The sequence below is a fragment of the Panthera onca genome, assembly GCF_046562875.1.
Source record: "Panthera onca isolate mPanOnc1 chromosome E1 unlocalized genomic scaffold, mPanOnc1 haplotype 2 h2.Chr16_ul_8, whole genome shotgun sequence".
Lineage (NCBI taxonomy): Eukaryota > Metazoa > Chordata > Mammalia > Carnivora > Felidae > Panthera > Panthera onca.
In genome coordinates, this window is record NW_027675822.1 from 400,531 (window position 1) to 424,007 (window position 23,477).

The following is a 23,477-nucleotide window of genomic DNA, read 5'->3' on the forward strand; positions in this document are numbered from 1 at the left end:
TGTGTGCTAGACATTGGGATTAAGATAAAAACCCCCTCTCTCTTGCATTTTACATGCTAGAGGTTGTGCCAGACCATAAGCAAGGACTAAAAATACATTAGAAAAGGGGCTGTGAAGGAAGTAAACTGAGTGCTAGTTGCAGTATTTCAAGAAAATTGTTTAACACGCTGACTATAACATCCTAAGTGCCTTCTCCATGTGGGCGCACAGAGTGGACCTCTGAAAAGTGGCCTTGTTACTTTTTCTAGATCAATGGCTATGTCCAGTCAAGATGAGATGGGGGAAGTTTTCCCACCCAGTGTAAATAAAGGGCTAGAATTGGTTTCCGGCCCTCTTTCCCAGAATGAATTGCTTAGCACTCCCCCCAAACTCCTCCTACAGACATTTAGGGGCCATCGCAGATTCAGTGGTAGGCCCCCATCTAACAGCGTGGTGAATTAATAATCAGCCATGGGTATTGAGAATTTAGAGGAAATGGCAACATTTTAGAATATCTGACTGTGAAGTGTGTTCTCCTCCCCATCGCCCTAACTGGTGCTTATTTTGCAGGTCAGCTACTTTTCTTGGAAGCAGTATGGCCAGGGGGAGGAAGAACGTCTCTCGGATTTAAGCTTTGAAGAGCAAGAGTTCAAATTGCTAGAGCTGGACTAGCATTTTTTAATTTCCCAGGATGCCAGGTCCTGTGGCTTCCTTGGAAGCTCTGCTCCACTCCCCCACCCTTCCACCCCTCAGAGCTGCGGGAGTGCGGGGCCACCCAGATCTGAGTCCAAGTACTACCTTGCTGTGAGCAGCCCCGGGCCGGGGAGGGGGGGGGGAGGGGGGAGGGGGGGAGTGGGGGGGGAGTGGTGGCCTTTGCAGGGTGGAGGGAGGCCTGGGCCCCAAGTGATTCTGGGAAAAGGGCCCGCTCTGCTGGTGCGGAGCCCATCTCCAGGGAGCTAATAAAGGTGGCGTAAATAAAGACATCATAAATAAAGGGTGGGACGTGGGCGGGGAGGGCGCACAGTTGCTAACTGCGCGTGCGCATCATGGGGCTGCCATAATGGTTTGGCTCCCGCTCAGGGCCCAGCGCCAGTACCCCACTCGCCTGGGTCGCTGCACCCCGGAGCCTCCGCGTGTCATGTCCCGGCTGCGCCTGTTGGCCCCACTGCTTCTCTTTATGTGGCAACCATTGTGGCTGCTGGTCCAGGCAGCTCAGCCTCCGGAGTGGGCCCTGGACCCTGCCCAGCTGACTTCCGACCCCCTGGAGGCGGCTGAGCCCTGGTCTTCTCACTCCTCTGATCCCCCGCCCGAATCGCCCCAGGCACTTACACCCCCAGCTGAGCCGGGGGGCTTTAATTACCTGGGGTCCTCTGCTCCAGCCCAGATGTTGGCCCCGCCTAAGGAGTTGACCGAGACTTTGGTTCCATTGCTGGACACGGATTCGTTTGGAGAACTACCCCCAGGGCCAGATGAGGATCTGAATGACCAGCTAACCCAGCATCAAAGGCTCCCAGAGGTGGTTCCAGTGCCAGGTTGGGATCAGAATCAGACCATAGCTCCGCCTCCTCATCTCAAAAGTAAGACTAAAACTGTAGGTTTAGATCAGGCCGAAGATCACCAGTCATTTGATTCCAATATGGGTCTCCTGTATCCTGAGGAGAACCTACCTATGGGTTTCCCAGGGGGACCAGATCAACTTCCAAACTTCTCTGAGGAGGCTGAAATTCCTCCACCCTTGCAGAAGACCCCACATCATCTAGAGTCCCCTGAGGAAGCTGAATCTTTTTTGCCCCAAGGGGAGGCTCAGGCTCAGCATCCAGAGCCCTCTGAAGAGACAGAACCATCTCTACTTGAGCAGGAGGCTCCATCTCAGCGTCCAGAGTCCCTTAAGGATGGAAATTCAGCAAACCCACAAGAAGCCCCAGCTGAGCCTTCAAGTACCCCTGAAGAGGTCGAACCTTCTTCAGTCCAGCAGGAAGCCTCAGCTCACCCTACAGAGGCCCCCGAGGAAGTGGAACCTTCTCCAACCCCCCAGGAGGCCCCTGCTCAGCCTCCAGAGCCATCTAAGGACATCATATCTCAACTGTTAGCACATCATGAAGTAAATGTGCTATCTCCAAGTCAGAGTGAAGCTCAGAAGCCAAGCTTCCCCAATGTCACTGTTAAACCTCTGGATCTTACCATAACTCTAACTCAGCCTGCGGAGCACCCTGAGGAGGCTGGACCTACCCCAGTCCAGCAGGAGGCCCCTGCTCAGCCTGCAGAGCGCCTCGAGGAGGTTGAACCTACCCCAGTCCAGCAGGAGGCCCCTCCTCAGCCTGCAGAGCGCCTCGAGGAGGTTGAACCTACCCCAGTCCAGCAGGAGGCCCCAACTCTAGTTCCAGAGTTCCCTATCGAGTATTTAACTCAACTTGCAGTAAGTGATGAGGTGACATCTCTACCTCTAGGTCAGTATCCAGATTATTTAATGTTTCCCAGGGTTATAGGTAAGCCTTTAGATGTGGAATTTACCACAACTCCAGGGCCTGATAAAGGTGTTGAATCTTCTATAGCCCAGCAAGAGGCCCCACCTCAGCCTCTTGAACATACTGAGGAAGCAGAACTTTCTCTAACCCAGCAAGAGACCTCGGGTAAGCCTCCAGAGGAGGTTGAGCCTTCAAGTGAGCAGGAGACCCCAGGTCAGCCTTCCGAGCCTCCTGGGGTGATTGATCCTTCTCTAAGGCAGCAGGAGACCCCAGCTCAGCCTTCAGTGCCTCCTGAGGAAGGTAAGCCTTCTCTAAGCAAACAGGAACCCCCAGCTCAGCTTCCAGACCGTTTTGGAGAAGCTGAACTTTCTCCAACCCAGGAGGAGGCCTTAGCTCAGCTTGCAGAGCTCCTTAATGAGGCAGAATCTTCAACCCAGCAGGAGACTCCAGCTCAGTCTCCAGGGGAGATAGAATCTTCTGCAACCCTGCAAGAGCAACCAGCTCAGCCTCCAGAGCTGCCTTCCAGGGAGGTGGAACCTTCTCCAACCCAGCAGGAGCACCCAGCTCAACCTCTATGGCATCATAAGATGACAGTTTCACCTCCAGGTCACTACCATGATCAACATTTAAACCTGCCCAATGTCAGTGTGAAACCTCCAGATGTGCAGCTTACCATGACTGCAGAACCCACTACAGAGGTGGGACCTTCTGCAGTTCGGCACGAGACTATAGCTCAGCCCTCAGTGCCTCTTAATGTGGAACCTTTTGAAACCCAGCATGAAGCCCCAACTCTGCCTCCACAGTCCCCTGAGGTTGAATCTTTGCCAGTCCAACAGGAGACTCCAACGCAATCTCCAGAATCTACCACACAGGAGAAACTTCCAACACAGCAGGAGACCCCAGTTCAGTATCCAGAATATCCTGGAGAAGTTGAACCTTCTACAACCCAGCAGGAGGCCCTAGCTCAGCAATCACAGGCCCCTGAGGAGGGTGAATCATCCTCAACCCAGGAGGAGGCCCCGACTCAGCTTCCAGAGGCCCAGGAAGAGGGTGAACCTTCCCCTCTCCAGGAGGAGGGCCAGGGTCAGCACCCACAGGCCTCCGAGGGGAGTGAACCACCTACAACCCAGGAGGAGTCCCCAGCTCAGCATCCACAGACCCCTGAGGAGGTTGAATCTTCAACCCAGCAGGAGGCTCCAGCTCAGTATCCTCAGGCATCAGAGGAGGGTGAGCCTTTTCCAACCCAACCAGAGACCCCAACTCAGTATCCAGAGCCCCTTGAGGGGACTGAGCCTTCTCCAGCCCAGTCAAAGGCCACAACTCAGCATCCAAATCCCCTTGGGGAAGTTAAACCTGCAACCTATCAGGAGGCCCCAAGTCAGCATCCACAGACCTCTGAGGAAATTAACCCTTCTGCCACTCAACAGGAAGCCACAGCTCAACATCCAGAGCCTTCTGGTGAGGTTGAACCTTCTCCAACCCAACAGGAGGCCCCAGCTCACTCTCCAGAGCATCAGGTGGTAACAGTTTTTCCTCAAGGTCAGAATCAAGCTCAGCTCCTGCTGTTGCCTAATGTCACTGTTAAACCTGTGGATTCCTCAGTTACCATGACCTCAGAATCCACTAATGAGGTTGAAGCTTCTCCACTCCGAGAAGAGGCCTCAGCTCAGTCTGCAGTGTCCCCTGAGCAGTTGGAACCTTCTCCAATCCAGCAGGAGGTCCCACATCAGCATCCAGCCGCCCCTGAAAATGTGGAATCTTCTCCAGTCCAGCATGAAGTCTCAACTCCACCCGAAGATTTTCCTGAGGAAATTGAACTTTCTCCAAGCCAGCAGGAGAGCTCAGCTCTGCCTCAAGTGCCTGTTGCAAGTATAGAACCTTCTCCAATCCAGCAAGAGGTCCCAGCTCAGCAACCAAAGCCCAATGAGGGGGTCGAGTCTTTTCCAGTTCAGTATGAGCATCCAGCTCAGCCTCCAGGGTCCTCTACAGATGTTGTAGCTCAGTCTCCAGTACAGCATGAGGTGACATTCTCACCTCCAGGTCCAGGTGAAGATCAGCATCCAGTGTTGCCTAATATCACAGGTAAACCTGTGGATCTGAGGATTTTCCTAAGTCCCCAGGCAACTAAGGAGGTTAAACATCTTCCAGTGCAGCAGGATGTCCCTGCTCAATCTCCTATTCCCCCTGAGAAAGTTGAATTTGCTCCAGCTCAGTCCAAGCATCTTTCCCAGTCTCCAGAGTCCCCTGAAGATGAGTCTTCTCCAGGCCAACAAGAGGTCCTAGCTCAGACTCCAGACCCCCCTAAGGCTGTGGACCCTGCTTCAGGCCAACAGGAGGCCCCAGCTCAGTCTGTAGTCCCCCAGCTGGCCCCAGCTCAGCCTTCAGAGCCTCCTGAGAAGGTAGAACCATCTCCAGTTCAGCAGGAAGTCCCAGCTCAGCCTTCAGAGCCCCCTAATGAGGCAGAATCTTCTCCAACCCCGCAGGAGGCCCTGGTTCAGTCTCCTGTCCCCCAGCAGGCCCCAGCTGTATCTCCTGAGCCCCCTAAGGAGGTAGAACCTTCTCCCACACTGCAGGAGGCCCCAGCTCAGCCTTCAGAGCCCCCTAATGAGGCAGAGTCCCCAACCCAGCAGGTGGCCCCAGCTCAGTTTCCAGTCCTCCAGGAGTCCCCAGCTATATCCCCTGAGCCCCCTAAGGAGGTGGAACCTTCTCCCACACCTCAGGAGCCCCCAGCTCAGCCTTCAGAGCCCGGTAATGAGGCAGAATCTTTTCCAACTCAGCAGGGAGCCCCAGTTGTATCCCCTGAGCCCCCTAAGGAGGTAGAACCTTCCACACAGCAGGAGGCCCCACCTCAGCCTTCAGACCCTCCTGAGAAGGTGGAACCATCTCCAGTCCAGCAGGAAACCCTATCTCTACCTCTCGAGCCACTTAAGGAGATAGAACCTTCTCTAACACAACAGGAGGTACAAGCTCAGCCTTCAGAGGCCCCTGAGAAGGTAGAACCATCTCCAATTCTGCAGCAGTCTCCAACTCAACCTCCGGAGCCCTCTAAGGAGGCAGAAACTCCTCCAGCCCAGCAGGAGGCCCCAGTTCAGCCTCCAGAGCCACCTGAGGAGGTTGTAGCACAACCTCCAGTCCATAATGAGGTGACAGTTCCACCTCTAGGACAAGAGCAAGCTCAGCATCCAAACTTGCCCAATGTTACTGTTCAGCCTGCTGACCTGGAGCTTACTGTAACTCCAGAACCTACTGTGGAGGCTGAGCAGTCTACAATCATGCAGCAGACTCTAGCTCCTCCAGAGGACACTGAGGTGACACCTCCACATCCAGAGCAGGTCCAGGCTCAGCATCCAAATTTGACTGAAGTCAGAGTTCAGCCTTTAGACCTGGAACTGACCATAACTCCAGAACCCACTACAGAGGTTGAAACTTCAACCACGCAAGAGATCCCAGGTCACCCTTCAGAGCCACCTAAGGAGGTTGTAGTTCAGCCTCCACTGTTTCAGGAGGTGACAGTTCCAACTCCAGGTCTGGATCAAGCTCGTCATCCATCGTCACCTAATGTAACAGTTCAGCCTTTGGACTTGGTGCTTACTGTAACTACAGAACCCACTACGGATGTTAAACATTCCTCAGCCCTGCAGCAGACTACCGCTCCTCCAAAGGACCTTGAGGTGACATTTCCACATTCAGAGCACATTCAGCATCCAACCTTAACTAAAGTCACAGTTAAACCTTTGGACCCAGGGCTTACCGTAACTCCAGAATCCACTACAGAGACTGAACCTTCTCTAACCATGCAAGAGACCCCAACCCAGCCTCCAGAGCCACCTAAGGAGGTTGTTCAGTATCCGTCCCAACAGGAAGTGACAGTTCCTACTCCAAGTAAGGATCAAGGTCAGCAACCAACATTGCCCAGTGTCACAGCTCATCGTGTGGACTTGGGGCTTACCATAACTCCAGAACCTACTACAGAGGCTGAACATTCTACACCCGTGAAGGAGACTACAGCTCCTCCTCCAAAGGACCTTGAGGTGACACTTGCACATCCAGAGCAGGTTCAGAGTCAGCATCCAAACCTGACTGAAGTCACAGTTCCACCTATGGACCTGGAACTTACTGTAACTGCAGGATCCAGTGTGGAGACTGAACCTTCTCCAACCATGCGAGACACCCCAACTCAGCCTCCAGAGCCACCTAAGGAGGTTGTAGTTCAATATCCATTCCAGCAGGAAGTGACAGTTCCAACTCCAAGTAAGGATCAAGGTCAGCATCCAGCATCACCCATCATCCCATTTCGTCATGTGGAGCTTACTATAACTCCAGAACCTATTACAGAGGCTGAACATTCGACAACCCTGAAGAAGACTACAACTCCTCCCCCAAAGGACCTTGAGGTGACACTTGCACATCCAAAACAGGTTCAGAGTCAACATCGAAACCTGACTGAAGTCACGGTTCCACCTATGGACCTAGAAATTCCTGTAAGTCAGCAACCAGAGTCATTTGAGACAGGTTTTCCTCCAACAACTGAACATCCTGTGGTGCATTTTGTAAAGTATACCTCAGAAAAGGCATACACAACTTTAACTTGGCAACCAGAACAGAATGCCACCACAGACCTCAAAATATGTGAGCGCTGTACCTGCAAAGAGGAGACACTGTCGTGTGTTGGTCTCAGCCCACAGCAGAGGCTCCGCAGAGTGCCCGTGCTGGAGCCCGACACCTACAACGGCACCTTCACCATCTTGTAAGAATCGCCTTTACTTGTTTGTTCTCTGCCTCCTGCTTGACATGGCAGTCTCTTCCTCAATGTCGCCCTGGGCCTTCCTCATCTCCCCAACCACGTTGACTGACTTTCTGTTTTTACCTTTTCTTTGTCAACTATCCCTTATCTTCATTTTCCTTTTTACTACTGTTCGCCCTTCTGCAATCTTTTACTTGTAATTGTCCTTATTCTTTTTCCTTATCCAATTTTTAGCCCCATTATTTCATTCCTTAACCTCTACTCTCCCATTTTTGCTCCATCCTCTATAATAGGATACAACAGAGTAGTGAAGAGTAGAGATTCTGGAACTAGATTGCCTGCGTTTGGGCCGAGGTCTGTCATCTATTAGCTTTGTGACTCAGTTTCCTTTTCTGTGAAATGGAAATTATGATAGTTACCATCTCATGGGATTATGGTGAGATCTAGATGAGGTAATACATATGAAGCACTTGGATCAGTGCCTGGCGAAATATGAGTGTTCGCTGTTATTATTTTGATTCCCCAGACCTCATCTTTGACGCCCGGCCTTCCACATACAGTACTCAGTTTGGGCCCAACCCAAGAGTAAGTACTATGGGCGCCACACTAGGATGAAATCGTCTTCAGAACATGAAATGACAGGTGGGAAGAAAGGAAATGGTCATAAAAAGGGAGGTGGCATGTAATTAAGTACTAAAAGAGGTACCATGGGTGTTGGAATTCAGCAGACTCTGTAATCAGCGGAGTATGGAGGTCAGGGAGAGCTGCATGGATAAGCTAACGCTTTAGCTGAGACTTAAAGAGTGGCTCTGATGTGTTAAATAGAGAAAAAATGGGTATAAGTCTAGGCAAAGGCACGGCTGCAGGAATGATCAGGAATTAAGAATTAGGTTAAGCAGTTAAAGATCCAATTACGAGAAACCTTGACTATCAGCTAGAGAGGTTTGAACGTTAGATTCTGAGTTATAGAGAGCCATTGAAAGTTTTCAAGCATGAGATATACAGAACGCTGAAACAGGATTATTTTCAGTTCCCCATATAGGCCGATCTGGAGAGGAGAGCTTGATCCAGCGAGACCAGATAGAATGTTCTAACAAAACCTGGGAATAAAGTAACAAGGGGCCGACTCAGAGTGGCTGAAAAGAGTAGAAAGAAAAGCCTTGAGAGCACTGCAAAGGAGGAAGTGACAAGATAGACTAACTGATGACAGTCGCGGGTGGGGTGTGCACGGGAAAGAGAAAACTCAGATATTACTCTGAAACTTCTGTCCCAGATAAGGAGAATGATGGAAGTTGAGGCATCTTTTACCAGGGAACACAGAGCAACCAGAAGGCTTCAGGTTGACTGGAAATGTCCACCAGGCACATGGGCAGATGGGTATCTGTTTTGAATTTATTCCTGACTCCCCTGAAAAAAATGTGTATATAAACTGACCAGGTAAGCTGTTGCTGAGGGAAGAGGACAAAACTAAAGGTAAAGATTCAAAGTCATACGCAGAGTTAGCGGTTGAAACTGAACCTCAGGCATTTAATAGCTTCTCTTAAACATGTGTAATTCATGGATACATGAATTATCATGGATACTTTTTTTTGTTTTTAATGTCACAGGTATAGAGGATAAAACGTGAAAATCCCACCCCACCCTCCCTACCACTCATAAGATAACTCCTGTCACCTTTTTGGTGTGTGTCCTTCCTTCCCATCTCTTTCCTTTGCATTTTTTCCTAATTTCCTAATGAGGGGATACTTTTTAATTCCTTGCCCAGTGATTTGTTGCTTTTCCCTATACAATATGTCTAAGAAATCTTTCCATGTTAGTTATTCTAATTTCTAACTTCCCTTATCCTTCTAACACCTAGAGAGGTTTCAGTAGAGGGCTTCTTTACATTTGTTTGCTGATAATGGTAAATTTTTTACCATTTTTTTCGTTGAATTATTATTTTCTCATTGATTTGTGGAAGGAACCATTTTAGACACATAAGTGATTTGGGGAAAAAAAATACTTATCTCCAGAGTAATTAACAGGCGTTATCTACCCAAGGAATGGAACAAATAGGAAGTTCAGGTTCTAAGGAGCTGGCTTGTTTGTGCCAGTGGCCCCACGCTATCTCTTTATTAATTGCACCACCTGGGATGCTGATAGCCGCGGAAATTAGAAAGTTGGCATTTACTGCATTGGAATATTCCCCACAAGGTTGCCAGTGATTCTTTTATTTATTCTGTTCATTCCTTTCCTACCTATTCAAGGATCTGAACTGTGTTTCTTCACAGAAATTTCCAAGGAAACTCTATTTCTCACATTGATGAAAATGTATGGAAGGGATACCGTTGGGCTGAGAAACTGTGAGTATATTCTCTCCAAATACGAATACAAAAAAAAAAAAAACAAAAAAAAAAACTAACTGCATTCTAAGGTCCTTCTTGGTCCAGAACTTTGAAGTCAGTAGCTCTGAGGAAAGGTGTTTCCCCTTCCATATCCCAACTCGACCTCTACCGATTGCAATTCTGTGTTAATTTTTTTTTTAACGTTTATTTATTTTTGAAACAGAGAGAGACAGAGCATGAACGGGGGAGGGTCAGAGAGAGGGAGACAGAGAATCTGAAACAGGCTCCAGGCTCTGAGCTGTCAGCACAGAGCCCGACGCAGGGCTCGAACTCACGGACCGCGAGATCATGACCTGAGCTGAAGTCGGCCGCTTAACCGACTGAGCCACCCAGGCGCCCCATCTGTGTTTATTTTAAAAATTAAATTTGGCAGGTTCCCTTTAAAATTAGAATCAATTTCAACTTATTTTCCATTATACAAGGAATACGTGATTATAGTCTCAATATATAAAAATGAAATAACAGGGGGACCTGGGGGGCTTATTCGGTTAAGTGTCCAACTTCGGCTCAGGTCATAATCTCAACGGTTCGTGGGTTCAAGCCCCACGTTGGGCTCTGTGTTGACAGCTCAGAGCCTGGAGCCTGCTTCGGATTCTGTCTCCCTCTCTCTCTGCCCCTCTCCTGCTCATTCATTCCCTCTCTCTCTCTGTCTCAAAAATAAATAAACATTAAAAAAAATTTTTTTGATGAAATAACAGATCTAGTGAACACCTGCCTTATGTTCTAATCCCCCCACTGCTGGGATAGCCACTACTCTGGATTTAGTATATATCCTTCCAGACCTTTTTCCATGCATTTGCCTACATACATATTTACAGCAAAATAGGTTTGTTGTGTGAGTTTCTTATCTTTTTTTTACATAAATTGTAACATCCTACAACTCGATTCTTTTGCTTCGTGGTATGTCTTAGACTTTTTTTCTTCCAGTACATAGAGGGTTACCCCATCCATGCAAGCTGCTGCATAATATTCCATAGTATGAGTGTATTACGATTTAGTAATTCCCCTCCTGATGGATGTTTAGGCTGTGTCCAGTTTTCTTATTACATGCATTGCTGCATGGACCACCTCATACATGCATCTTTGTGTACGTGGGTGGGTATTTCTGTAGAATAGATCCCTGGAAATGGAACTGTTGGGATGAAGACGATGTCGATATATACAATTTTAATTGCCCTCAAAAAAGGTGTGCCAATTTACACACCAATCCATACACCATGACAGCATTCATTTCCTCCTACCCTCCCACTCTTGGATATTCTCCATTTCTTGGCTGATCTGGTGGGTGAATAAAATGGGTCCCTTCTGAATTTGAATTTTTCTGATTACGTATACATTTAAATATCTCTGTATGTTTCCTGGGCATTTGTGTTTCTTGTCTGAATTTTCTGTCCTTTGCCAATTTTGTTGTTATCTTTTTTTTAAATTGATTTGTAGAAAAAGTCAGTGTAGACACAAGTAATTTTGGAAACAATATTATACTCAAAGTAACTGACTGGCATTTTTCATGACAGATTGTGTGTCATATCATTAGTTCAACTTGGGTAGATAAGTCATAAATGACTTCTGAATTAATAATAAAAGACATAACAGTCATAGTAATCTAAATGTAGGGATTATGATCCCCCTAAAGTAGATTCCCCCCTGCCCCTTAGTCTGATAACCTTACTGGTAAGGGACAAATGGTAGAACAAGGTAGTTGTTTTCTTATGAATTTTATGAATTTCTTAAATACTATATATAGTTTATATTTTCTCATGATAGTATCTAACTTGGAGATCTTATTTCCCAAACTTGTAAGAAAAATGAAAGTAATTTGGCACAAGGAACAAGAGAGAGTGGAGAGAGTGGGTAGGCTGAGGGACAGGGGTAGGAGAAAAACTTTGAATTGTGTATTATATACCTTTGGAATTCTGAGCCATGCAAATATATATTACCTATTAAAAAAAATAAACTGAAATTAAAAAAATATTTTTTGAAAAGCGTGTATTTGGTAGTTTATATACTAGAAGATGAATCTGGTAAGATTTGATGATTCTTAAAAAATTTTTAAATGTTTATTTATTTTTGAGAGAGAGAGAGAGAGAGAGAGAGAGTGAGTGAGCAGGGAAGGGGCAGAGAGAGAGGGAGACACAGAGTCCAAAGCAGGCTCTAGGCTCCGAGCTGTCAGCACAGAGCCTGATGTGGGGCTCGACCCCACAAACTGTGAAATGATGACTTGAGCCGAAGTCAGACACTTAAGCAACTGAGCCACCCAGGTGCCCCAAGATTTGATGATTTCTAATTCAGCTTGAGGGTTATGCCTTGTAAGACAGAAGTTTTTAACTATGGGTCAATAGTCCCCTGGGGCAGGATTTTTAACCTTTTTTTCTATATATCAAATTTTAAAAAAAATTTTTTTCAACATTTATTTATTGCTGAGAGACAGAGCATGAACAGGGGAGGGGCAGAAAGAGAGGGAGACACAGAATTGGAAGCAGGCTCCAGGCTCTGATCTGTCAGCAGAGAGCCCAATGTGGGGCTCGAACCCACGAACCGTGAGATCATGACCTGAGCTGAAGTTGGACACTTAACAGACTGAGCCACCCAGGCACCCTTCTATATATGTATTGATGATCTGCAGAAGCTTATGTTCTTGGGATGATGTTTTCAAATGTATAATAAGTTAAAATATATAGGAAAAGGAAATTATGTGGAAATAGAGTTTTCAAAAAATTTTTAAAAAGATTAGTGATATAGCAATAAATCTGCTTCTGTTAGAATATTAAATAACAAAATATAATGGTACGCCTACTAACTATTATAACTTCAAGGTACTGATGAGAATAAATGATATTTTGAGATATCCATGCCAAATATGTGATATGAAAATATCTGATTTCTGCTGGGGACCAAATTAACTACACTAATCTGTGGTTTGTTGCCTACATTCATAATGGAAGGAAATGCTAATTCTAGTTAGAGGTTTGTGAAAATAGAGATGTGATTCTATTTCCCATCCAAGTTTGGCACCCACAAATTCAGTCCATTCTATTCACGGACCTGAGCCCTAAAGGGATGGTCTGCAAATTGAAATCGCATGCACACCTTTGCACGTATTCAAGAAAGTGCAGTTTTCTAGGGAAAGGGTCCATTCCATAGCTTTTATGAAATTCTCAAAAGGTTCTTGTCTCAAAAGATTGAGTCACAAATTGGGGCGGAGGTGGAGAAAGACATTTGTTTTCCTGTGAAGTTGTACTTATTCTCATAAATGATGATAAATGAATGATTTGTTTTAATTAAAAGTAGTATATTTGCAAATTGATACCTGTCACTTTCTGAATTCATTCAACAAATATTTATGGAGCATCTCCTATGTCCCAGGAACTGTTTTACATGCCAGGGATATAAGCCCAAGAACAAAACTGACCAAATATCCCACTTGTCAAGGGGTTTACAAATATATAATATAAAAACAAATATGTAAATATAATAAATACATAGAATTTCAAGTATTGGTAAGAAATCAGTGGCCAGATCTCTCAAGTTTTCTAATTTATTCAACGACCGTTTCTGCTGCTCATAGACTGAGTTTTTTACTAATGATAATACTTTTCATTCATATAATCTTGAGTTGGTTCTTTTTATTAGATGTACTGTTTACCTCTGTCTGAGGATATATTAATGATGCCATTCTAAATTTTGTATACTGTTTATTTTTGAGAGAGAGAGAGAGTGAGAGACAGAGTGCAAGTTGGGGAGGGGCAGAGAGAGAGGGAGACACAGAATCGGAAGCAGGCTCCAGGCTCTGAGCTTCAGCACAGAGCCCAGTGCAGGGCTTGAACCCATGGACTGCAACCTGAGCCGAAGTCGGATGCTTAACCGACTGAGCCACGCAGGTGCCCCATTAATGTTGGTATTCTCAAATCCTTTTGTGTTTTCTCTGTTAACTGTGTCATTGACTATAAGCTGTTATATTTGTTTTTTATTTTCTGTCCTGAATAGAATTGGCTTTCTCACTCCATTTGGTCATTCCTGAGTGCAATTTATCTTTGTAGTTGAGATTTGACTTGCTTCTGTTTTCTGGTCCTAAGGAAGAGGTGAAATGAACCACGGGGCTTGTTATTGGTGACAGGTCCCCCTGAGAGTTAAAGAAGAGGTGGGAGGTGACTTCTAATGGCTAGTCAGAGTGTATACCCTTCCTCCAGGGTTCTGGGACCCTGCCCCCTTCTAACACCAATGGCTCCTGCCTGGAAGAAAACACCCTTTGCTGCCAGATCCAAGGAGGAAGGATGTGGGGTTGATGTGCTGTCCTTGGTCCTACTGCAGTATCCCAGCTAATCACCCTGTAGGTGGCTCCAAGGCATTTCTGGTGGGGAGTGTTTGTAGAGCTACTCCCTTGGCTTTGAGCTAAGGTTGTGGATTTTCTAATTGTATCTTTTCTAATCATCCTTAGGGACTTTGGTGGAGTTTGGAGTTTGGTAGAGACTTGGCATGTTTCAATCTGCCAGCTTGAAATAGCACAACCTCTTAGGAAGACAATTTTGTACCCCTGTTAAATCCTGGAGAAACTTAGGCAAATGTGTACTAGGATATAAACAGAAAAATGTCCAAAGCAGCACTGTTTATAATAACTAAAAATTAGAAAAATCTAGTATCCACCAACAGTAGAATGAACAAATAGTGTTACACGGGTATTTACTCTATACTTATTAAACTGAGCATTTATGTTATGTGCATTTTATGCACATTTTTAGTTCTCACAGATATTTTTTAGATGGGGAAAAAAATTAGATGGCTTTACTTGTAGCACTGATATGGTTATAAATAGGGCTTCCACAATAAAATTTGGGAAAAGAGAGGAGGAAGTGGCAGTTCTGTCCATGTTTTTGCCACTCAGGGCTGGGTTCTAACAGAGATTTTGTGATCCAGAGAGTAGGCATTAAATGTACATTTTGGTGTGAAGAGTGGATAGGGGTGTGTGTGTGTGTGTGTGTGTGTGTGTGTGTGAGAGAGAGAGAGAGAGAGAGAGAGAGAGAGAGAGAGAGAGAGGGAGAGACAAAGGAGTATGTGAGAAGAAAAGATTTGAATCAAACAGCAGAGATCACCATCCCTACATTAAATAAGAATTAGTGTATTTGGTGGCACCATTACCCAGGTTTCTCTCACATCTAGCGGTCCTGTGTAGCAAATAGTTGTAGTTATTTTTGCATTTTGACCCAGAAATGACCTTTTCATTTTGCAGAATTCTCAGGGACAATTATCTGACCGAATTACATAAAGACACATTTGAAGGCCTGCTATCCCTCCAGTATTTGTAAGTTAATCAGTTCATCATTTATTATGAGTTTTTAGTTATATTATTTATTAAAAAATACAGGGTTCAAATTGGGTAATTGCAACAATTTCTTCTAACAGTAGAATTCTATAATTCTCTATAGTGGAATTCTATAATTCTCTCTATTAAATTCTATAACTCTGTAAGTCTGTGGGGACCCAGCCCATCTCTAGCATTAAATACCTCCTATGCATTTTCAACTTTTTAATTTTATAGACAAGATATAGGAAAAAGCCCTTCAGTTGTAGAGGAAAAGGGGTAATGAAGTCTGAGCAATTATGGACACCCATATGAACCTTGTTATGTAAGTGTTCATATACCATCTGCTTTTATTTATATTTATTATTTATGGCCCATGGATCAAATCCTGTGTATGGTCTGTCTTGATACAACCTATGAGTTCAGAATGATTTTCATGTTCTTAAAGGGCTGTAAAAGAGAAAAGAAGAGAAAGAAACAGAGAATATGTGACAGAGACCGTATATGGCCTGCAAAGCCTAAAATATTTACTGTCTGGCCTTTACAGAAAAGGTTTGAAAAAGTTGGCTTAGTAAAATGAGAGGAATTGAAGTTAACCTCAAATTGTCACCTACAAGACAAGAAAATATAGAACACTTACATTAATTTGAATGCCATTAACCCAGAATTTTTAAATAATTTAATCTAAATTAAATATTTAAATATTAAATATTTAACTAAGCAGGTGAATTATGTAAGCAGTATTACCAAGTACATATTAAATTATTAAGAGATTAAGGATTTCAGTGTGGGAAATTTTATTAGTTTATTTTTTTATTATTATTTTTTATGTCATTTATTGTTAAGTTAGCTAACATACAATGTGCACTTGGCTTCAGGAGTAGATTCCTGTGATCAGTGTGGAAATTCTTATGCCACCATAAAAATAGATGTTTAAAATGATGGTTAAGGGGTTGGGGCTCCTGGGTGGCTCAGTTGGTTGGGCGTCCGACTTTGACTCAGGTCGTGATCTCACAGTTTGTGGGTTCGAGCCCCGTGTCGGGCTCTGTGCTGACAGCTCAGAGCCCGGAGCCTGTTTCAGATTCTGTCTCCCTCTCTCTCTGCCCCTCCCCCACTCATGCTCTGTCTCTCTCAAAAATAAATAAACATTAAAAAAATGATGGCTAAGGGGCACGTGGCTGTCTCAGTCATTAGAGTCTGCAACTCTTGATCTCGAGGTTGTAGGTTAGAGCCCCATGTTAGGTATAGAGATTACTTAAAAAAAATGAAATCTTTAAAAATATAATGATGGTTAAGTGGTATAGTTAGAAATGTTTACACTAAACAAACATCAGAAATGCCTCTAACTTCGCTAATTACAGAATAAACATCTCTCCAGCCTCATTGTCAAGGAAGAAATGTTTGCATATATCTCTGTACATTAGACATACAGAGATACTAATGTTCTTTGCTATGGAGGTTCAGTGTTTATTCTTTGTCCATGCCATGCAAAGCTGTGTATTTCATTAATCCTTTTTAAAAAATTTTTTTAATGTTTATTTATTTTTGAGAGAGAGAGAGAGAGAGACAGAGTATGAGCAGGGTAGGCACAGAGAGAGAGGGAGACACAGAATCCGAAGCGGGCTTCAGTCTCTGAGCTGTTGGCCCAGAGCCTGATGCGGGGCTCGAATTCATGAGCAGTGAGATCATGACCTGAACCGAACGAAGTCAGATGCTCAATCGACTAAGCCATCCAGGCACCCCTCATTAATCCTTATTAATGATGTGCTTTAGAAAATAGATTCTTCTTGCAAATGTGGAAGGCTTAAGGGTAGTGAGTAAAAAGAATCTCATATGACACTAAAAATAGCCCTTCAAATTATCAAACCTTCCAAGTCTTAGGGGACAACCACTTTGTATTGGTCTTCTTGGCTACCTCTGCCATCTGGGCTCCAAACGTTACAAACACAGTTTGGAGAAAACCAAAAGAGACAAACTGCGCAATGGATAGGGCCTTTCATTATTTCTACTATGAGGTACTTTGTAAGCCAATTATTTCATGTCAGGTGAAGTGTTCTCATTCATTCATTCAAAAAAAATGTGAATCAAAACCTAAAAAAGAATGTGACAGGCCCTATGCCCAGTACCATAGGCACGCAGATGGTTAAGACAGGCTTCCCACCCTTGTAGGAACTCATGATTTCACAGGGAAAATAAACAGAAGCTTAAACCATAATGCCTAAGCACTAAATGGATGATGAAGCACTGACAAAGTGCAGAAGAGGGAGCCACAAAGTCGTAAAACCACATTTCTTTTCAGTCGTTTTGCTCCTTCTACTCACTACCCAGCTGTTAATTTATTTTATAAATATTTGAGTTTGTTCTTTGTCCATGCATCAGTTTTAAACACAGTAGACAACGCAGATGAGCAAGACTAGTCCATACTTTCATGGAGTTTATGCCCAGAGGAAATGGAATGCCAGAATAACTATATTAAGAAGAAATTGGGGCACCTGACCGGCTGAGTCAGTAGAGCATGCGACTCTTGATCTCAGGGTCGTGAGTTCAAGCCCCAGGTTGGGCGTGGAGTCTACTTTAAAAAATTAAAAGAAGGAGAAGAAGGAGGAGGAGGAGAGGGGGAGGGGAAGAAATGGATTTGGGCAATGAGAAGTATAAGTTGTTTTTGGAACACAGAAGAGGGGGGGAAGACTTCAAGTTGGATCAGGGAAGTTACTAGAGAAATACTGTTTGAACAGAACCTTGAATGGCTATGACGTATCATCAGATAGACATCTTGGGAAGAATATGCTTGCAAGATAGAGTGAGTGAAAGGCAAAATGCAGGAGAAATTTCTTTGGTATCTGTAGAGTAGGAAACTAGAGCCGGATTTAGGATTTTGAAGGCCTTGGATAATATGCCACGCTACCGTGTTATCACAGCAGTGCTCTAGGACAAACTTTAGACTGCACCAGGGTCACCGGGAGGCCTTGTCAGAACACAGGTTCCACCTCCACAGTTCCTGATTCACTCAGTCCAGAGTAGAGCTGAGAATTTGCATCTTGAGTAAGTTCCCAAGTGACTCTGATATTTGAGAACCACTCCTGGAGAATTAATCTGGTGACTGTGTGCAGTATAGATTAGAATGGGAGAGACCAGAGATGAAAATGCCAGTCAGAAGATGGTGGTACCCATGTAGGTGGAAAGTGAGGGACTCGGCTGAAATCCATGGAAATAAGAGGGTCAACCATAATCAAGAATGGGTGTTTCCAAATAAAAATCCAGGACCGTGTTGTTTTTTTGTTGGCCCCACTTGCAGCTGAAGCAATTGATAAATTCATAGACCGTTTAGGCAACGTACAACCAAAAATAAATTTCTATTAATATGATAATATAATTCTGAGTTCGTTCAAAGTTAGGTATTGATTAGAGGAGTAACTTCTTTTCAAGTTAAATGAAAAGGTATCTTTTACCTCTTCTGGTATTGACTTGGTGTCAAGAAGTAGAACTAAACCAGGAAGGTGTGCTAATGTGAGAATATCCCTTTTAATGTTAGAAATTATAGGGGCGCCTGGGTGGCGCAGTCGGTTAAGCGTCCGACTTCAGCCAGGTCACGATCTCACGGTCCGTGAGTTCGAGCCCCGCGTCAGGCTCTGGGCTGATGGCTCGGAGCCTGGAGCCTGTTTCCGATTCTGTGTCTCCCTCTCTCTCTGTCCCTCCCCCGTTCATGCTCTGTCTCTCTCTGTCCCAAAAATAAATAAACGTTGAAAAAAAAAAAAAAAAGAAATTATATGTGGCGATCACAACTTTGAGCTCATAATTTAGAAATTGATGAGGCCACAAAAAGTCATTTAATCAATTCTTCTGCTCTCAGGAAACATTACTTCCAAGATCTATCAAGATCTATAGTTGTATATTTTATGTATGAAGATCACAAAGGTGAGACTCTTAAGAAAGGTGAGGACAGGGTTAGGGGCTCTGGAAGGTTCAATTAACAATTCCTAATACTCAGAGTTTAGCCAAAAGCTACTTATTCAATACTACCATCCTACTAATTAGATATCTTATAGCTAATTGAGGCAATATTTTCCTTTTCCTTTTCCTAGAGATTTATCCTGCAATAAAATACAATCTATTGAAAGACGTACATTTGAATCACTACCTTTTTTGAAGTTTATGTAAGTTACAAATATAATTTCATTATATTTGGAATTTGTATTAAACTTAATTGTAAACCTCTTTGTTATTCATTTGGAATGAATGAACCTTTATTAGTCGAAAGCTACTAAAATTATGTAGCAAATCTTTTTTGTCTGTGGCAAAGTTTGGTGTGAGAGTTATTATAGAGATCAGAGTGAATCGTTCTAGAGCAGCAGTTCTCTGCCAGGGTGATTTTGCATCCAGGTGACACTTGGTAGTGTCTGGAGACATTTTTGATTGTCAGACTGTAGATGTGCTCCTGGCATCTAGTGGGTGGAGGCCAGGGCTGCTGTCACACCCTACAGTTCACAGGGCAGCACCCCCCCCCCATAACAAAGATTATCCAACCATAAATCTCAACAGTGCTAAAGTTGTGAAACGTTTTTCTAGAGAAATAAACTTACTTCTCTAGAAAAAAATACTTACTTAACACAAGTATTTATTGAGCATTTACTGATTTGTATCTAATGCACCACATGTATAAACATGAAAGTATAAATCTTTCATGCAAATATTTTTTTAAAAAGGCAAGTATCTTTCCTAGTGAGATTTCTTTAGTGTATGGAGAGAGTATTGTGGTTATGTTTCATTATCTATAAATTAGAATCACTGCCAAAGGATAAATATTCTGAAAGAATATCTTTTTTTTCTCTTTGTTTGTCTTGTTTTTGTGTGTGTGTGTGTGTGTGTAGAAATCTTGGTTGCAATTTACTCACCGAACTGAGCTTTGGAACATTTCAGGCCTGGCATGGAATGCCGTTTTTACACAAGCTGTAAGTGAAATAGAAAATGAATACATGTAAAAAAAAAAAAAACTACATGTAAAAATATCATACAGTGATTGGTTAGGTGTGTGTTAATAAACCCAGTATGAATTCTGGAAAGTAGGTCTTAAAATCCATTTTTTTTTTTCAAATGAGGAAACTAAGGTACAAAGAGGCCAAGAGACTTGTCTTAACTCCTAAATGGCACTCTCTGCCCTCCCTCGTACCCAGCTTTGTGTGGGCAATGAAAGCCCCAAGCAAGTAACACCCAAGTCAGTATTATCATGGGAATTCGTGACAGTGATGCTTCCCCAAGGTGTGCATGGTCCTTGAAATCCACTTTTGAATTTAACTTTGATTCCTGCTCATGTGCAAGTTTCCTATGCAAAAGAGAACTTCAAAGAACTAAGTTTAGCACAGAGTTTTCCAGGCAGCAAAAGGTGTGGGTGCTTCTTGAGCCATCAGGAAAGCAGAAAGAACTCCTGAATGCCTGCCACAGGGCACTGCTCTCCATGTGTTTTCTTTCCTGACCACTCTTCAATTAAGAAGTATGTTATTCCCTTTCAGCCGGAAAATTCTGTGATTTCTCTGTAAAAAAGCAAATCATACTGGACATGTTCAGTGGCCTGAGGGGGATTTTTAGACTCAAGGTTGAAGACCCTCCTCTAAAGCAGACGCTGGAAAAGACTGTCTTACTGTCTTGTGGTTCAGAAATCCGATTTCACAACTTATCTTCCGTTAGATGAAAGTGTTTACGGTGTGTCCGGAGCTGGAGTAAGTTCCTGCGGGTGCCCAAGAGCAGGGGCCTCCTCTCTCCTCTCATTAATTTGCTGATGCCTAACTTGGGGAAAGAATACTGAGGGTCAGTTTTTTGTTTTGCCGGCATGCCAGAGAACGGGCTCATTGAGTTTCTCCACCAAGAGGTTTTAGTGGTGTCAATATAATGTCTTAAAACTCACCACCTCTACTAAGCATCTTATAACACCGAGAGTCTCTTCGAAGAATCTGAATTTCATAGTTAGGTAGGCAATACAGGACAAAATAGGGTGGAATCCGTTGATAACAATGAATGAATTCATTGAAAAACACTCAGTGCCACGCGCACTCTATGTCGACAGTGTACTAAGTACTGGGGGTACAAAGAATACACAGGGACTGTCCCCAAGAATCTTTCATACTGGAAGGAGAAAAAGATGGCCGTTGATGGGAAAACGTATGTGAGCCATGCTGGCATCAGTGCAGCAGGGTAACGAGCTAGGGGGTGACAAAGTAGGGGATGGTTGTGGAATAGAAAAGATTTGTTGTGGAAAAGGCAACAACTTGCTTGTGTTGAGTTTCCACGTTCATCTTGATGAAGTTTTGGGGAGATGGTGGGGAGTCGGGAGCCGACGGCCAAGAAAGAATTCTTGAACATGTCTTTGGTGCAAAAAGGTGATTTTATTAAAGCACAGGGACAGGACCGTGGGCAGAAAGAACTGCGCTGGGGTTGTGAAGAGTGACAGGTTATATGCTATGGAATTGGGAGGTCAAGTCAAAAGGGAAGTCTCCAGAGGGACTGTGATATGTGAAAGAGGACTCCTAAGATACCAGAGGCCTTGCTATTGTCAAGCTAAGGTTGTTTTTCCGTCTAGCAAAGCATTAAGACAGTAGGGAGTTCCTGGAGAAATATTTTATTTGCCTGCCTCAAGTATCTGTCAATAGGCTGCAGGTTATAAGGAAATTTAATTTTACCTGAGATTTCCTTCTTGCCTTTGTTCCCCATATCACTATGGAGGGGTGATGTGGGGTCTCCAGGAAGCTGATTCTGTAGGTTTCTGGCGATTAGGCTATTGATAAGATTGCCTTTTTCTTGTAATTTACTAAGATATTTGTAAACTGATGGAAACTCCTATCTTGCCCGACTGAGATCTCTTATCAGTTAACCATTTGTTTTCTTTCCTTTCCTTTGTCCTCGAGCAGCCAGAATCACACATATCCCACCTGGGGCAGGGGCATGTGCTAACTTGTATCTTGCCCTCAACTTGCCTCATGCTCCCTCATCAATCTTACATGACAGAAAAAGGTAATTAAAGAACCAGAGCTAGCTGGTATTGAGAATAAATTAATACTCATGTCATGTGTGTTATGCCCAGAATTCGTGATCCCCAAATACCGCCAGGGAGCCGAGTCCGATGTAAAAGCAAAAGAGCCTTTATTCGAGCTAGCTCGAGCTCAATCCCCTACCTGCACTGATGCAGAGGTGAGATACCGGGGAGAGAGAGCCAGTTTCAAAAGGACAAAGGTTTTATGGGGGCCTAGGGGCAGTTGGTGAGGTAATGGCTGTGGCCTCAGCTGATTGGCTGGGGAAGGGTCCTGGGGAAGAGTGCTGTTAGGCAGGTGGGGGGGGGGGGTTACTCAAGGGGAGGAGGTGTGGTCAAGGTGAAGGACACAGAACAAGATGGAGTCAGCCGGCGTAGGCCCGCCCTTTCAATGTGGTTTGAATAGAGCTGTACTACTAAAACGAATTCACAGTTAACTTCCAAAAAATTATCACAGTACAGTAAGTGTGTATTGGAGGTTGGGCTCCTTGTTTGGGGCCAAACTTTTCTTTTCTTTTTTCTTTTTAACGTTTATTTATTTATTCTGAGAGAAAGAGAGCATGCGCAAGGGAGATGCCATCCCGTGAATTCAGTCACGTTATTACCTATGTGACTTAATTACTGGGGTGTTTATAAGTTGAAACAATATTTTCTCCAGCATTAAATAAGTTTGTAAACCTTTTGGGCCCCAGCTGAGGTGGATTTATCTTGAACTGACTGAAGCTTAAACTTCAGGTCTTCTCACTTACATAGGCCCCTTCCAAAGTCTTGGGAGGGACCCTCGCAGTTCCTGTACGCATAATTTTGCATGTTTTGATGAGGCAGGATTTCCCAAAGTAGATGAGGTTCAGACCCTACAAGGCCTCGATACACCCCTGGGTTTCAGGTAATTCTATCTCAGTAAGTTTTTTGAATGAAGCCTCTTAAGTTATTGATAAACACTGAGTGAACACGTTAGCGGTGTGGTAAAGTCTATTTTGAATCTGAAATCCACCTCAAAGCCATGCCAAGAGTTTATTAATAAGGTACCACTTTTTGAATGGTAGTAATAATCCTATTTCTTTCAGATGAAATCAGGAATGAAATATATTATGGAAAACCAACAGTGGTTGATAATCCTAAATGTTAAGTATACTTTTTTTTTTCCTGACTTTAAAGTGCTTCTCCTTCATTCACCTACACAGGTGCAGACCGATGGCTTATTTTAAAAAATTCACTTCATTGCTTCTAACAGTACGAGCTCCATGAGTTTAGAAGCCGAAGGACTCTACGATGTAGAAAGGCTGTACCTTATCGGGATAGAGCACATTCACATGCTGGCTCGTCTGTGGCGCATCAGTATTGTGCCAAGAACATAAGCTCTAAGGGAGAATAAGGAAAATCTAAGCCTTACCCCTTTTGAATTATTGTTGAGAATATCGTTGAGGTAGGTGTGGCCACCCTCTGAAGGCAAAGTCGAGCCGCAGTCACATTGACGCCCTAACGCTCCCCCAGTCAACTGGCATCTGCTTCCTTTTAGACGGCTGCGTGCCCACACAAGTTGACACACTTCAGGATATTGTCATCGCTTTTTGGTATGTACTGGAAATCC

General features: G+C 44.0%; 1 protein-coding gene and 1 long non-coding RNA gene across 8 annotated transcripts in view; one reads left to right on the forward strand and one right to left on the reverse strand.

Moving 5' to 3' along the window:
* The first annotated feature begins 1,102 nt into the window (after positions 1 to 1,102).
* The window catches only part of LOC144615232 (uncharacterized), a 49,154-nt gene continuing 26,779 nt past the window's right edge, over positions 1,103 to 23,477 (forward strand). For 2 of the 7 annotated variants that reach the window (XM_078442115.1, XM_081794876.1), the window contains exons 1-6: positions 1,103 to 5,863; positions 6,221 to 7,191; positions 9,459 to 9,530; positions 14,797 to 14,868; positions 18,951 to 19,022; positions 19,737 to 19,817. In XM_078442115.1, the coding sequence (XP_078298241.1) occupies positions 1,118 to 5,863; positions 6,221 to 7,191; positions 9,459 to 9,530; positions 14,797 to 14,868; positions 18,951 to 19,022; positions 19,737 to 19,817 (6,014 nt within the window). In that variant the 5' untranslated portion in view covers positions 1,103 to 1,117. The remainder of the gene's footprint in view (positions 5,864 to 6,220; positions 7,192 to 9,458; positions 9,531 to 14,796; positions 14,869 to 18,950; positions 19,023 to 19,736; positions 19,818 to 23,477) is intronic. The other 5 variants (XM_081794874.1, XM_081794875.1, XM_081794872.1 and 2 more) reach the window with 4 other exon arrangements.
* On the reverse strand, positions 15,132 to 20,784 carry LOC144615234 (uncharacterized). The gene is made up of 3 exons (XR_014137211.1): positions 20,505 to 20,784; positions 19,761 to 19,815; positions 15,132 to 15,478 (listed from the first exon to the last, which is right to left on the reverse strand). It is a non-coding gene; the product is annotated as an uncharacterized LOC144615234 (long non-coding RNA).